A 13,470-nucleotide genomic window follows, 5' to 3' on the forward strand; every position below is an offset into this window, starting at 1 on the left:
AGATGGCCATTGTGCGAATTGATGAACTGGGTCCCCTCAGTTGCAGAAGGGACATGAAATGTAGGAAAGGAAATGGGAGTTACCCTCACATAGTTAAAGTGCTATCACATGGGTTAGAGATTAGCTCTGAAGCATTACCAAATAAAACAACAAACCCCCCCCACCCCACCCCCCACCCCCGGCTCAGTGGAGGAATCAAGAGGGCAGGTTCTGGGGTTGGACAGACCTAGGTTCAAATCCTGACTCAACTACTTTCTCTGTGACTTCCGCTAAATCGTTTAGTCTCTTGCCGCACCAGTGTCCTTATCTGTAAAACATAAATACGGCTAGCAGCAGCTATCTGCAGTGTTAATTCAGCTATATCTGTGAGAACAGATACATTGTTAGTTGTTTACACATTAGATGTTTATTTCCCGCTTGTACGTAGGCCAAAATGCTGTTCTTGGTCAACAGGCAGTCTGGCTCCAAGCCACAATTCAGTGACCCAAGGCTCCTTGCATCTGGTGGCTCTGCCATCTTCAGGATTTATACTTGTCTTGAGCCAGATCGTAAACGTCGCACATCACTTCTCCCTACATGTCTTTGGTCAGACCTCAGACACATGGCCACATTTACCTAAAGGAGACTCATGGTCTAGCTGTGTGTGCAAGAAGAAATGGGTCCCTGCCGCTCTCTCATGAGGCTGTGTGACAGGGTTTAGATAGAGCAGGTGGAATGCTTAGCGTGGCCCAGTACCTGATCGTGCTCGAAAAATTGCTACTGTTATTATGTAACTTAACAGAACAAAAGTAGGCCCCAAATGCTAAATTACAGGAAGGGAGATTTCAAATTAAACCAAGGCAGAATATAGAAATAACAGGACAATTCAAGTATGATTTCAAATTAAATCCAGGCAGAATACAGAAATAACAGGACAATTCAAGTATGGCTTGTATAAAGTACTAAGGTCACCACCACATGCACTACTCAAGTAGAGGACCTGTGTTTCAGGGATGCTGAAGGGAGTTCTTTTATTAGAAGGGATTAGATAACCTTTAGACAGCCTCAGAAGTATCTAGAACTTTGGGCTGCAAATAAATGGCCTGATTCTAAGTAGATTTATCCTTAAATGTGGTAGACGAGACCACATAAACATCTTGTTCAACAGACGAGTTCATTCTGGTAACCAGTCTGTGCCTTAGCAATTGATGTCACTCAGTAACCTTGAAACAGACTTAACTGGAGGATGCAACATCTTACCGTCTTGCTTGATTTGGTATCTTTCTCTCCTAATCCCCATGCCTGCCTCTGCATCTTTCCAAAAGATGGATTAAAACTTAATCTTGGAAACCTGAGATTTCAGTCTTCCCTTGAGATAACCGAAGACACTGTGCCATGAAAACAAGTTTTGAGAATCTGCTCCATGACTGTTCCTAAGTTAGTATTTTAGGCAAAGGCTGCTGTTTTCCAACCTTTATGGACTGCATTCAACAGACTTTCCTGTGGAGTTCTCCCTAGAGTATATGCAGACTTCTAAAGGCCCTTCCCCAAACCACTGCCGTTTGCCTAGTGATTTAGTAAGTCCCTAAGAAAAAAGGCAGAGAATGGCTTTTTAAGGCTATCGTAGGGCAAGATAAACAGTCTCTTAAAATTAGTTAGAATCTTTTTAATATTCTATCTCATAAGAAATCTGATAAAAACCTGAGCTGCCTGTAGTGACCCAAGATTTAGAACTCGGTACCAATTCCCAGTTCCAGAGGCGAATGCCCTGTCTGGTATCAGTCCATGAAGCTATTCTTGACGTTTCTCCAATTTCCAAGTCTCTCCTTGGATGTGTCTCTCCCCAGGAATTCTGGACTTTGCTCTTTCCTTTCCTTCCCCAATAATATAGGAGGCAGATTCACTTGAATACACTAAACACCAGGACAGCACAGTCTTAACCACATCAAAGATAGATTTCTCAGAACAAAGCCACCAAAAGCCTTGCCTGAAGGGGAAGGAAAGGGAGGGAGGAAAGACATCTTGACAGAACTCAAGAGTCTAAGTCTCCACTGTAAAGAGTTAACAAAATCAGCCCTTTCCATTTTAACAACCATTAAGTTTTTCACTATTATTGAAGTCAAAGGCAGAAAATAAAAGTATCAGGAATATTTAATCACATACAGGATCCTCCTGTAGTGGGCTGAATAGTGTCATTCTCCCCCACTGCACCCCACCCCACCCCAAATTCATGTCCACTTGGAACCTTACAATGGACCCTATTTGGAAACAAGAGTCTTTGCAGATGTTGGTTAAGGGCCAAGATGAGATCATACTGAATCGGAGTAGGCCCTAAATCCAATGACTAGGTGTCTTTATAAGAAGAAAAGGGCACAGAAGACACAGAAGCCATGTGAGGATGGAAGCAGGGCATTCTGCTGCCACAGCCAAGGAACATCAAAAGCCACCAGTAGTTGGAACAAAGGCAGGAAATTTCTCTCCTAGAGCCTGTGGAGGGAACCTGGCCCTTCCAACACCTTGATTTCAGACTTCTGGCCTCCAGAACTATGAGAAAATATGTTTGTATAAATCTGTTATGTCAGCCCTAAGAAACCTTTACAGCTCAATACAGATCAGTAATGATGCTTGAATTGTTCTTTGATTGGCATCTAGCCCAGCACCACCCACTTTGTAATAATGGCAGAAGCCCTGGAAATGACAATGTACCATTTATTCAACTGTCTTGCCCTCCTCTGTGTTAGAGGTGACACCGTCTACTTCTATAGGAATTAACATTGCAGAGGAGTACCCAGTGAGATATTCATATTGCCATCTGCAGGTTTAAAGGATCTTTGGAGACCACTCAGTACAATGACTTCATACTTCTATTCAGGGAAGTGAAGGCCTAAGATAGAAGATTTCATCAAGAAGCCAAGCTTCCCCTCATCTTCAGACAAAAGCCGCCATTAAAACTACAAACAGAATTTATCAGTCCGATAGCCTAAACCTCATGGGTAATATTTCTATACTAGCTTTCAATGTGCTAATAAACAGCTTACATAGAACTATGGCAGTTCTCCTTCCTCATTACCTCATCATGTAGAGGGCTGCTGCAAGCAATGATGAGATTAAAAGGTACTTCACTTCACCCCTAAGGACAACAAATTGAAATCATTTTAAACAAATCCAAATGCTCTATGAGGAAATGAGAAACATGGCCTTGATATTGCTTTGAAGGACAGATTTTGAAAGCAATGTTTTATTCTCCTAGTTGTGTTTTTCTTCTCATTTTCTTCTAGTATCTTCAGTGGTATGTAGGAAAGGACACCGAGCTGATCAATAGTATGACCTAAAACATCTACAGATTTAACATAGAAAAAAAAATAGCACACTGTAGAAAAAAATAGGAAGGGGGGCACTTGGGTAGCTCAGTCAGTTGGGCAGTTGGTTCTTGGTTTCAGCTCAGGTCATGATCTTGAGGTCCTGGGATCGAGCCCTGTGAGGTCTAGGGCTCCATGCTCAGCAGGGAGTCAGCTTAGGGATTCTCTCCCTCTGCCCCTCCTCCCACTTGTGTGTGCCCTCTCTCTCTCTCTCTCTCTAGAATACATAAATTTTTTTAATAGGAAGAAATGCACCCAAAATGTTAACAGTGTTTTCATTTTCCTTAATGTCTTAGCCAATGTTGCCTCAATACCTTCTACAATAAAACTCAGAAAGGTGTCAACCTGGCATTATTACTTTAAAGGAGAAGAGTTGCCATTAAAACTGCTCTCATGGTTTACTCACGAAGTCAAAAGTCTTATTAAAGTGAGTTCCTAGAGAGTATTTTCTTCTCACAATTATTCAATGTGCTAGGTCTACATAAACTCTAACCTCTTACTGTTACAGGTCTGTTCCTCTCACCTACCAGTCAGTGTTCAAGTATATGGTGGCGAACGGAAGGCTGCACGGCACTCATTGTTTCCCAAAAGAAAAATATGGCAAAGAAATTCTACTGAGGACCAATTTTCAACTTGTGAAACAACTTCAGTAAAAAAGCAAATGCACCAATGCAATACAACTGAAATGCATATGAAAATACTCAGAAATGGTTAAAAAGTCAGAGAAAAAGATACTGATACCATATGTAAATCATGCCCATTTGAAAAAAAAAAAAAAGTCCTTTCACAGTTTAGGGAGGAGTATGAAAGTACCTGAAAAGATAACAGTGCTAACAACAATAAAATAAAAACTAGCTACCAGGTTGTATATAAACATATGACATATTATACTTTTATTTCATGCAGAATCACTGAGTCCTGTTGAGGTCAGACTTTTAAAAACACAAGTTGGTTCATTATACAACTAAGGATAGAGATAAAATCCAACTTAATCAGCCTGAGATCTTGGTTCCATATTTTTCTAAATATGCCCTAACATTACTTGTGTTCTTTGCTGCAACTATGACATAATTAGTAAAAATGGCCTTAATTCTAAATAAAGTTTTGCCAAAATTCTAACGAAACAAAATTTACCTCAAATGCAGGTTTTAAGAAATATAGGCTTTAAAAGAATGTTAAAATGTTAAATGTTGCTCTTTTTTTAGGAGAAGGATCTTGGATCTTAAAGATACTCAAGAGGAAACAATTTAAAAGGTCAGTCACATTAAAAGTAAATGGATGAAATATGGGTGAATTTTATATATAAAATATACCTCACTAAAGTTGCTTAAAAAAAAAAGGTAAGAGAATTTCCAGTACCTTACTCTTACTGATCATCACCCAAGATAAATATTGAAGGCAGAGGGTCACCAACTTCAGTACTTAAAAGGTTCAGACAAGGGAAGGTAAACTTACGCCATATCTAAAGTGAATAGGCACTGGGTGGTTCCAGTGGATTACCATACACAAGGATATACGTAATGATTCCAAATCTTCTGATTTTTCAAAAGAAGTGGAAATATAGATTTTTGTAAATTAAAACATGAGCAACACTGTATGAGTCACAGAGAATGCATTTATAGATCAAATCTACCCCAAGGCCACCATTTTGCAAATTGAGCGGAAGAATACTTTGGATGCACTGTATTTGTTCTTTCCTGGGTAAGATATATCTCATGACACAAAGTTTAAAAATATATATTAAAAATAAATTTTGAAAAAGAATACTTGAACAAGAAAACCCTAGTGGGCCAAGAAAAGCTTTTGTAATGAATATGCTTAGCTTTCTTTGTGAGTCAAATAGCATGCAAATTCACGATTCCAAAGAAAGTGATATAGTAACTTGGATTTGAAGTTAGGTTCTGGAACCCAAATGCACTCCAAAGTAAGTAACAATCAGAGCCAAGAAAGATCCACTGCCCAGGCCCAGCTGCGGGGGCTTACTACTAAAGATACTGGTTTTCAAAGTCAGGGACTGAGCAAAGTTATTCTTATAATAAAATAATTATTTTAATGAAGTATTTGAAATAATTTTAAACATCTGATCAATAAGATTATACACAAATATGGGAATATGCTGCACTTTACAAAAAAATAAAGCTAAGCATTTAAATATACAAAAACAACTTTAGGTATAGATCTCTTCTGAAAGTGTTCTTTTAACATATACATAATTTATAGCATTTTACATAATAACTTGCCTGAAACAAAAAGATGTGGCCAATTCAACATTTACTACCGTATAGAACATGGCTGTAACAGTCCCGATGGGAAGAAGAGGATGAGGAGTAACATACTGGAGGTGTGTTTTTTCCCCTGAATTCTTTTCCTAAAAAGCAGCTTTCTTGTTTTGTTTTGTTTTGTTCTTTTAAAAAAAACCTTCCTGGAGGATTTCACTGGTTCTTTCTGTATGCAATTCTAAATACAGCTATTGCTTTTCACAGCTACATGCCACAAAGGTGGAATTAAAAAAAAAAAAAAAAAAGAGGGTTTGCTTTACAAAACATCAGCTTCCTCCTCAGATGAATATATATATATATTTCACATATATATATAACATGCTTCTCATAATACATTTAAAGACAAGATCTCCGACGAGATGCTGACATTACCGTTTGAGTACTGAATCCAAAATGGAGTCCTACTGTTAAAAATTTCTAATCATCAATTAGGATTTTTTAAATGCAACAAGATGCTTAAAACTTGCAGTAACAAAAAAAAATTTACAAAACCATCCTTAAGATTTAAAACAATACCCAAAACAAAACAAAAAAAATAACTTCTTCCTTTTGAAATACTGCAAATTTGAAAATGTTTGATACATTTTCCTTTTTGGTTGGACTGTCATTTTGTCCTGTCAACGAAACCTGTACCAGCTGCTCTAGAGTTCCAATCTCACCCCCGGAATAGAAGGTGCATGTGCAGCACACTTCCTGCTCTGGGATTCATTCCATTTTCACTCCCCTTCCTCAGGTAGAATGCAATGCCCCTTCATTCCTTCCAGTACTTCCCACCTTTTCCAGTTTTCAGTGAGGTATATCAGCAGCTCCCATTTTACAGTCTCCCTGACAAGGATGTCCCCTTACTCGGTATCAGAAGCAGCATACGGTGATGAGCCACAGAACAGCAACCTTAGGCACAAACTATCCCCATCTGCCTCAGTTTTGACAACATCGGGATGCAGCTGACCAAAGTCACCACAGACCCTACTCTGTGGCTCGCCATCTGCAACTACAGAAGGTGATTGTCACAATTAGCTAGGCAACTTCTGATCCCAGCCCAGAAAACCCAACACCTTGAGACAGGTTCCTTAGAGGATGAAATAACAGTTTGCTTGGTAAATAGTGACTCTTCCTTTCTTTCCCCTGCATCTTAATGCTGGCTGTATTAGGGAAATCACCTCACTTGTTAATAGTTTGGCAAATGAAGCAGTGGTACCAAACAGGGCCTTAACTTGTAATTAAATGCACAGGTAGGCAGAAGCCTACGTCTGTATAAACTGTATTTCATTAACCAATTTCCAGAAGACAAAGTTGAATTCTAGTCCTTAAGAACCCCATAAGATTTAATAAAAGTTTATAACTGTAAACAGTGGTCTTCCCTATTGGTGATTATTTTCCAGAAACTGAAATTTCAGGAGAGTGCAACAATGCTCTTTATGTCTTCTTTGGCAGTAAACAGCAAGGATCTGGATGGAGAGTGCAGTGGTCACTTCAGAAGGGCAAGGTATAGAGCTCGAGAATACCTCATCTCTCTTTCCTGTTCCATACAGAATATCAAGTCCCTGAGACAGATTCTTGTGATTCTTGGACGAAGCAACTGTTTGGTGGCTGTCAGACCGGATGTCCCAGAAGCAAGAAGATTGTCTTTTAAGCCCTAAACAGAATAAACAGAGAAAACAGTTTGAAGTAAGCAATCTTTCATAAAGAGAAAAACTGTCTTCAGAATGGAAGAGCTCACTAGCTACTGAGCTGGTGCTGGAGAGAATATAATGATGCAGCAGGCTCAACCCTGTCCCCCAGCAGCCCCATATCCTGGGGGAGGCCAACTGCCACCACGCTAGTTCATGACCTCATTCATTCTCTCTCTCTCACCTGGACCATGGCGACAGCCTCTTAACTGATTTCTCCACTTCCAGGCTCGACTTCACTCCATTCTTTGCTGTGCACTGAAGGCCAGACTTTCCTCTTTCAAGTTCTTAGACAAAACTTTTGGGAGTGATGGCTGTGAACATTATTTCAATTGTGGTATGACTTCATAGGTCTGTGTAAAAACCTATCAGACTGTATACTTTAAAGGTGTACAGTCTTTTGTATATCAATTATAAAAATAAAAGAAAAAACCTTACATGGTTCATATCCCATCATTCTGTGGTTCAAAAATCTTCGATGGCTCACTGCTATCCACAGTAGCTATGTGAGCACTTGTTATATTGACAGCTATGTGAATCACCTCCCACACACAATCCCTTTTCTTTCATTTAACATTGCAGCAAGTTACATGGGTGCTGTCTCCATTTATCAAATGAGAAAACTGTGCTTTAGACAGATTATGCAACCGGTTCAAAGTCACACAGCAAAACTGAACTGTGACTCAATTTCTAATTGGATCTGAAGTGAGCGCTCTTAGTCACTGTACTCTATTATCTACCAAATCAGGTACAAATTCATCACCTGGCTTCCCTACAGGCTCACTTCCCACTGTTCCTTTACAAAGCATCTTAACTCTGGCCAATAGATAAAGATAAGCAAAAGGCCATTCCAGACCAATCTGCTCAATCTTTTAAGACCCATTTTAAATGGGTCTACTTGCCGCCCCCACCAAAGGAATTCTCACTGTAGCAATTACCTTACATGGTATTACAGTAATTTGTATATGCTACCACCACTACTACATACCCACTAGATCATAAGCTTTTTGAAGACAGGGACTACAACCAATGTGGGCTCTAAATGCCATTCAAAAATGAATGAAACCCAATATGCCTATACTAAGACAGTTTTCTAAAGATCAGTGTCTACACAATTGTATTAAAACAAAAAAGATTGGAAAGAGAAATGAAAAATACAGAATTTTCAAAGCATAATCTTTATTTATTTTTTATTAATTTTTTCAAAGGATAATTTTTAAAAACTTTATTTATTTGGCAGAGAGTAAGAGTGAGTGAGTGCACGCACAAGCAAGGGGAACAGCAGGCAGAGAGAGAGGGAGAAGCAGATTCCCCACTGAGCAGGGAGCCCCATGTGGGGCTCAATCCCAGGACCCTGGGATCATGACCTGAGCCAAAGGCAGACATTTAGCCAACTGAGCCACCCAGGCGCCCCTTCTCATTCTTTTTTAAAACCATACTTTGTTTCCAAAAACATCTTGATAGGGTTGGTAACCCTCCTTTCACCCTCCGAAAGACTTATATAAGAAAATTAATTTACCTAACATAGGAAGCAAATCTTCCGGTTCTATAAATATCCTTTTATAACTATCAAATTTTAATTATTCCCTCTACATTTCTGTTTTGTTTTGCTTTGTTTTGATGGAGAAAGCAATCCTTTTTTTTTTTTTTTAAGATTTTATTTATTTATTTGACAGAGAGAGACACAGCGAGAGAGGGAACACAAGCAGGGGGAGTGGAGATGGAGAAGCAGGCTTCCCACTGAGCAGAGAAACCAATGTGGGGCTTGATCCCAGGATCCTGGGATCATGACCTCAGCCAAAGGCAGATGCTTAATGACTGAGCCACCCAGGCGCCCCAAAAGCAATTCTTTTTAAGGTCTCCAATAACACTACGGTCAAAACAAGTCAAGTCAATTCCATGCATGTTCACAAAACGACTGAGGGGCACTTTATCTGATGGTCAAATAAAATTTCCTTGAAAGATGTTTTGCAATTTTGGGGGAATATGATATCACTATCACATTTCTATACTCATTATGGTAAACTTGGCTCAAAAGGGTCCCTGGAACAAATTATGGAAAGTCCACATTTTTAAGAAAGGACAAAAACATTACTCTCGGCTGCACAATTGCCTGGCTACTTATCCGGGGAGCCCATCTATGGTATAGAGCCAGTCTCTCACCACTTCTGCAAGGTTCTTAGTAATGAATGCAGTTTGCACAAATACAAGTGTCAGCCTCTATAGCTTCAGCTAAGCACGTCAGTCATGCACTAGCACATTCCTCTTCCCTGTTAACGTTACCACTTAAGAGGTGGTATAACGTAGATATAATCTTAACTGCTGTAAATTATCACCATCACAATATTTTCGTAAGATTTTTGCAGAATGGGGATGCCTGGGTGGCTCAGTCAGTTAAGCATCTACCTTCAGTTCAGGTCATGATCCTGGGGTGCTGGGATCAAGCCCCACATCGGGGCCTTGCTCAGCAGGAAGCCTGCTTCTCCCTCTGCCTGCTGGTCCCCCTGCTTATGAGCGGTCTCTCTCTCTTTTTCTCACAAATAAATAAAAATCTTTAATAAAAAAGATTTTTGCAGAATGGACCAGACAACTCAGCTTTGGAAAACTGGATAAAAAACAAACATTAGGAAGAGAGTCAATAAAACACATCATGGGCAGTGAGTGGAAATTTTGTTGTATATAGGAATTACCTGTTTAAAACTATAGTACATTTATTTTATTTCTAAACTATAGTACACTTAAATAGAGGCACTTTTCTTAGCCAAAAATTAGATACAATATGCTAAAGCTAAATCGATAGTTGTTTATAACTAAGTACTAAGAGTTTGCCTAAAATCAGTCATTTAGTGTTTTATACGAATTTTGAAATTAAATGGATAGCTGGATACACTATGTCTTGGCAATTCCACTTCTATGTAAATACCCAGAACTATATTATACGTTCACCAAAAGACATGTATGAGAATGTTTAGCACTTTTATTCATAATGGCCCTAAACAAGAAACAATCCAAATGCCCATTTAGAATAGGTAAGTTGTGGAATATTTATACAAGTGGAATACTACACAGCAGTAACAAACTGAGTAACATGGATGAATATAACAAAAATGTTAAATGAAAGGATCCAGATGTAAAGGAATACATACAGTTTGATTTCACTTCTATAAAGTTCAGAGCCACAGAAGTCAGGACAACGATTCCCCTTGGGGCAGAGGAGAAGTGCCCAGGAGGAGATAGGAGAGGGTTATCTGGGGTTCTGGTGATGTTCTCTGTGTTGATTGGAGTATTGTCTACATGAGTGTGCTTGTACTGTGAAAATTCAGTGAGCTTTGATTTGTGTGCTTTTCTGCATCAGTATTATACTTTAATAAAAAAACTACAATGCTCCCCCAAACCCATAATAACTCTTGTCTAGGTAGGAAATAAAAAAGGGAGCAAAGAGGGAAAAAGAGGAAAGGAAGTAAGAAAAAAATGTTAAACAGAAAAAAATTAAAGAAACAGAATCATCTGGGTAAAGAACAAAGGGGTCACAGTTCATGTTTGTCATGTGACAAGCCTAAAGGATTCAGGAGAAAGAGCCGTATTACAGCTGCCAGCACGGGGTTGAAGAGAAGGTCATTCCAACAGGATGTAGCAAAAGGCCTGAGGCAATGTTATAAATGAAACAAACCCCAAGGGACATTCAGTAACCCAACAGAAATGTCTTTCATAATTCACAACTTTACAAAGGTGATAGCATCCTCTTCACCCAAATAGTGACACACTTAAAGTCAATCTTTCTTGAACATGGATACAAACATATAGCATTTTTATTCCTATGCTTATGGTCTGGGGATACCTACAGTCTGACTTGTCAGTTTCACAATGACCTGGCCAGAATAATCAGCTACCTCTCAATTATCCATGGTTAAGACAGTGGATAATGTATGGCTAACTTAAAACCATAAAAACTCAAACCTGCCTTTTCACCATCAGCTTTAATTTTCTCCCGCTTCACCAAGTCCCTTTTCCAAAGTTTTCCAGGGCTGGTATCTGGTCACATTACACTATCAATGCCAAGAACCATTAATGTGGTTAAGAGACCAAAATTTGTATATAAAAAAAAAAGACCCTGTGACAATGTACTATTTATTTCTGAAATAGGATGTTTCCCCAATCATCTTTCTACATGAGGATATTCTTTAACTTGGATTCTTCACCTGGAGGAAGCAGGTAAAATGGAAGAGAAAGGTCAAAGAAGGTGAAAGAAATAATTCACTTACCAAGTGCACAACGAATGTTCTTAAAATCATGATCAGACCTAATGTTCACATACTCTGCTAGGTCGATTAAGTTAGCCTTCACTACTTTGTTCAACTGCATCACTAAACAAAGTTTCTTACTTTTATTTTGAGGAATTCTTCTCCTCTAATAAGAAAAAATTGAACACCATAAGTTACTGATTTCAGAGAAATAACGTTTTAAGAATAACACTAATTAAAAATAACCAGTTATCCAAACTTTTATTCCCTCAAGTTAATGGAATGGGTGCTTGAAGTAAAACCTTTAAAAGTCTGTCTACTAGGGCGCCTGGGTGGCTCAGTTGGTTAAGCGACTGCCTTCGGCTCAGGTCATGATCCTGGAGTCCCGGGATCGAGTCCCACATCGGGCTCCCTGCTCAGCAGGGAGTCTGCTTCTCCCTCTGACCCTCTTCCCTCTCGTGCTCTCTATCTCTCATTCTCTCTCTCTCAAATAAATAAAATCTTAAAAAAAATAAAAATAAAAGTCTGTCTACTTCTTTTTCCACATTTCCTTAAATTCTATTACTGCTATACTAACTGAAAAGCAAAAATAATGTCGTTATGAGCCCAGGGGCTTCATGAATCCTGCTAAAGTTCTCAGTGACTTCGTATGGGCTTCTGTTTCTAAAAGCTACCATCCATGGCAACTTAGCTTCATGGTAGCTCACACGCTGATACGGTTTTAAAAGTTACGTGGGTTACTGGGCAGCTACTATGGGCAAGGAACTGTGCTAGGCAGCGTAAGATATGTAGGAGGATTGAACATCGGTGAGCACCAGGTGTCTCCTCCATAAGCAACCACAGACAAATTACTTAAGTTCTCTGTGCCTCAGTTTCCTAATCTGCAAAATAGACAGTAACAGTAATTATCTCATAGGGTTGTTTTGAGGATTAAATGAGAACATTACCTGGCACACAATAGCCTTCTTATAATAAATTAAATTATATTAAATTAATTAGTTGGGAGGCTTGAAGGTTTATAAACAGGAAATAGTGTAATTCTAGTTCCAGATCTTTTCTGATACCCCTAGTTAAAACTAATAATAAACTTCCTGCCCATGTCCTATTCTGTTAAGTCCTAACTAACTTAATTTCTCCTGCCACATTTACTTTGTTCCTTCCAGTGAAATCTTTGAGTTTTAGTGGAGCTCTGAATGCCTAAAGCTAAAAAGTAGACTAATGGGCATTTCAGACATGTGGCAGGTGGAGAAAGGAATATATCCCAGGACAGGAAGTTTTTCTTTGGCTCCTCCAATCAAATACTGGAGGAGCTTGATGCTTTACAGACCCAACCAAGCTTATCAATACCGTTTCTAGAAGCTAACATCAACTTCTTCCATTCTATTCCCTGGATCAGAAGACTAACAAAACACAAATGTGTCCCTGAATCTTAATAATTAACTAGAAAGAAAAATTGGGCGTTTTTAATAGAGGCAAAAATTCATTACATTTTCAGGCTCTGCACCTGATTTTATCCTAACCCCATGTACCATGGCAGCTCTTAAGTGAGGACTCAATTCTTAAAACTTTAGGGAGGAAACAAGAAATAGACATGGGAACAGGGGGTACAATGAAGACTGGCTCCAGGGGAAAAAAAAAATCAAGTATCTTCTAAGTCCTGGGCGCAAGAATAAATAAAAGGATCCTGGATGCTGGCCTTGTGTTAAGAAGAACACTAAAAATCTATATTCGAAAGACCTGAGCTTCTAGGCCTTAAGGGCAGCACAGAGAAAAAAAGGTACCGAGCTTCAGGATTGTGCGCCCTCTGCTGGTCAACAAGAAGAACTTTTGAAGCAACAGAGCTGCTTTTATCACCGTTTTATTCCTTTTGAGTTACTTCAGAATATTGACAACCCTACATGTTATCTTCTGCCCTAGAATTTTGTTACTTCTACATATCCAT

General features: G+C 39.0%; 1 protein-coding gene across 2 annotated transcripts in view; it reads right to left on the reverse strand.

Moving 5' to 3' along the window:
* Positions 1–5,465: 5,465 nt before the first annotated feature.
* TAF4B (TATA-box binding protein associated factor 4b) overlaps positions 5,466–13,470 on the reverse strand; it is a 124,187-nt gene continuing 116,182 nt past the window's right edge. Inside the window, exon 14 of one of the 2 annotated variants that reach the window (XM_028098412.2) lies at positions 5,466–7,253. In XM_028098412.2, the coding sequence (XP_027954213.1) occupies positions 7,086–7,253 (168 nt within the window). In that variant the 3' untranslated portion in view covers positions 5,466–7,085. The remainder of the gene's footprint in view (positions 7,254–13,470) is intronic. The other variant, XM_028098413.2, reaches the window with a different exon arrangement.

Source organism: Eumetopias jubatus, unplaced genomic scaffold, assembly GCF_037043125.1.
Source record: "Eumetopias jubatus isolate StellerSeaLion01/CBP00866 unplaced genomic scaffold, mEumJub1_p1.0 scaffold_16, whole genome shotgun sequence".
NCBI classification, from domain to species: Eukaryota; Metazoa; Chordata; class Mammalia; order Carnivora; family Otariidae; genus Eumetopias; species Eumetopias jubatus.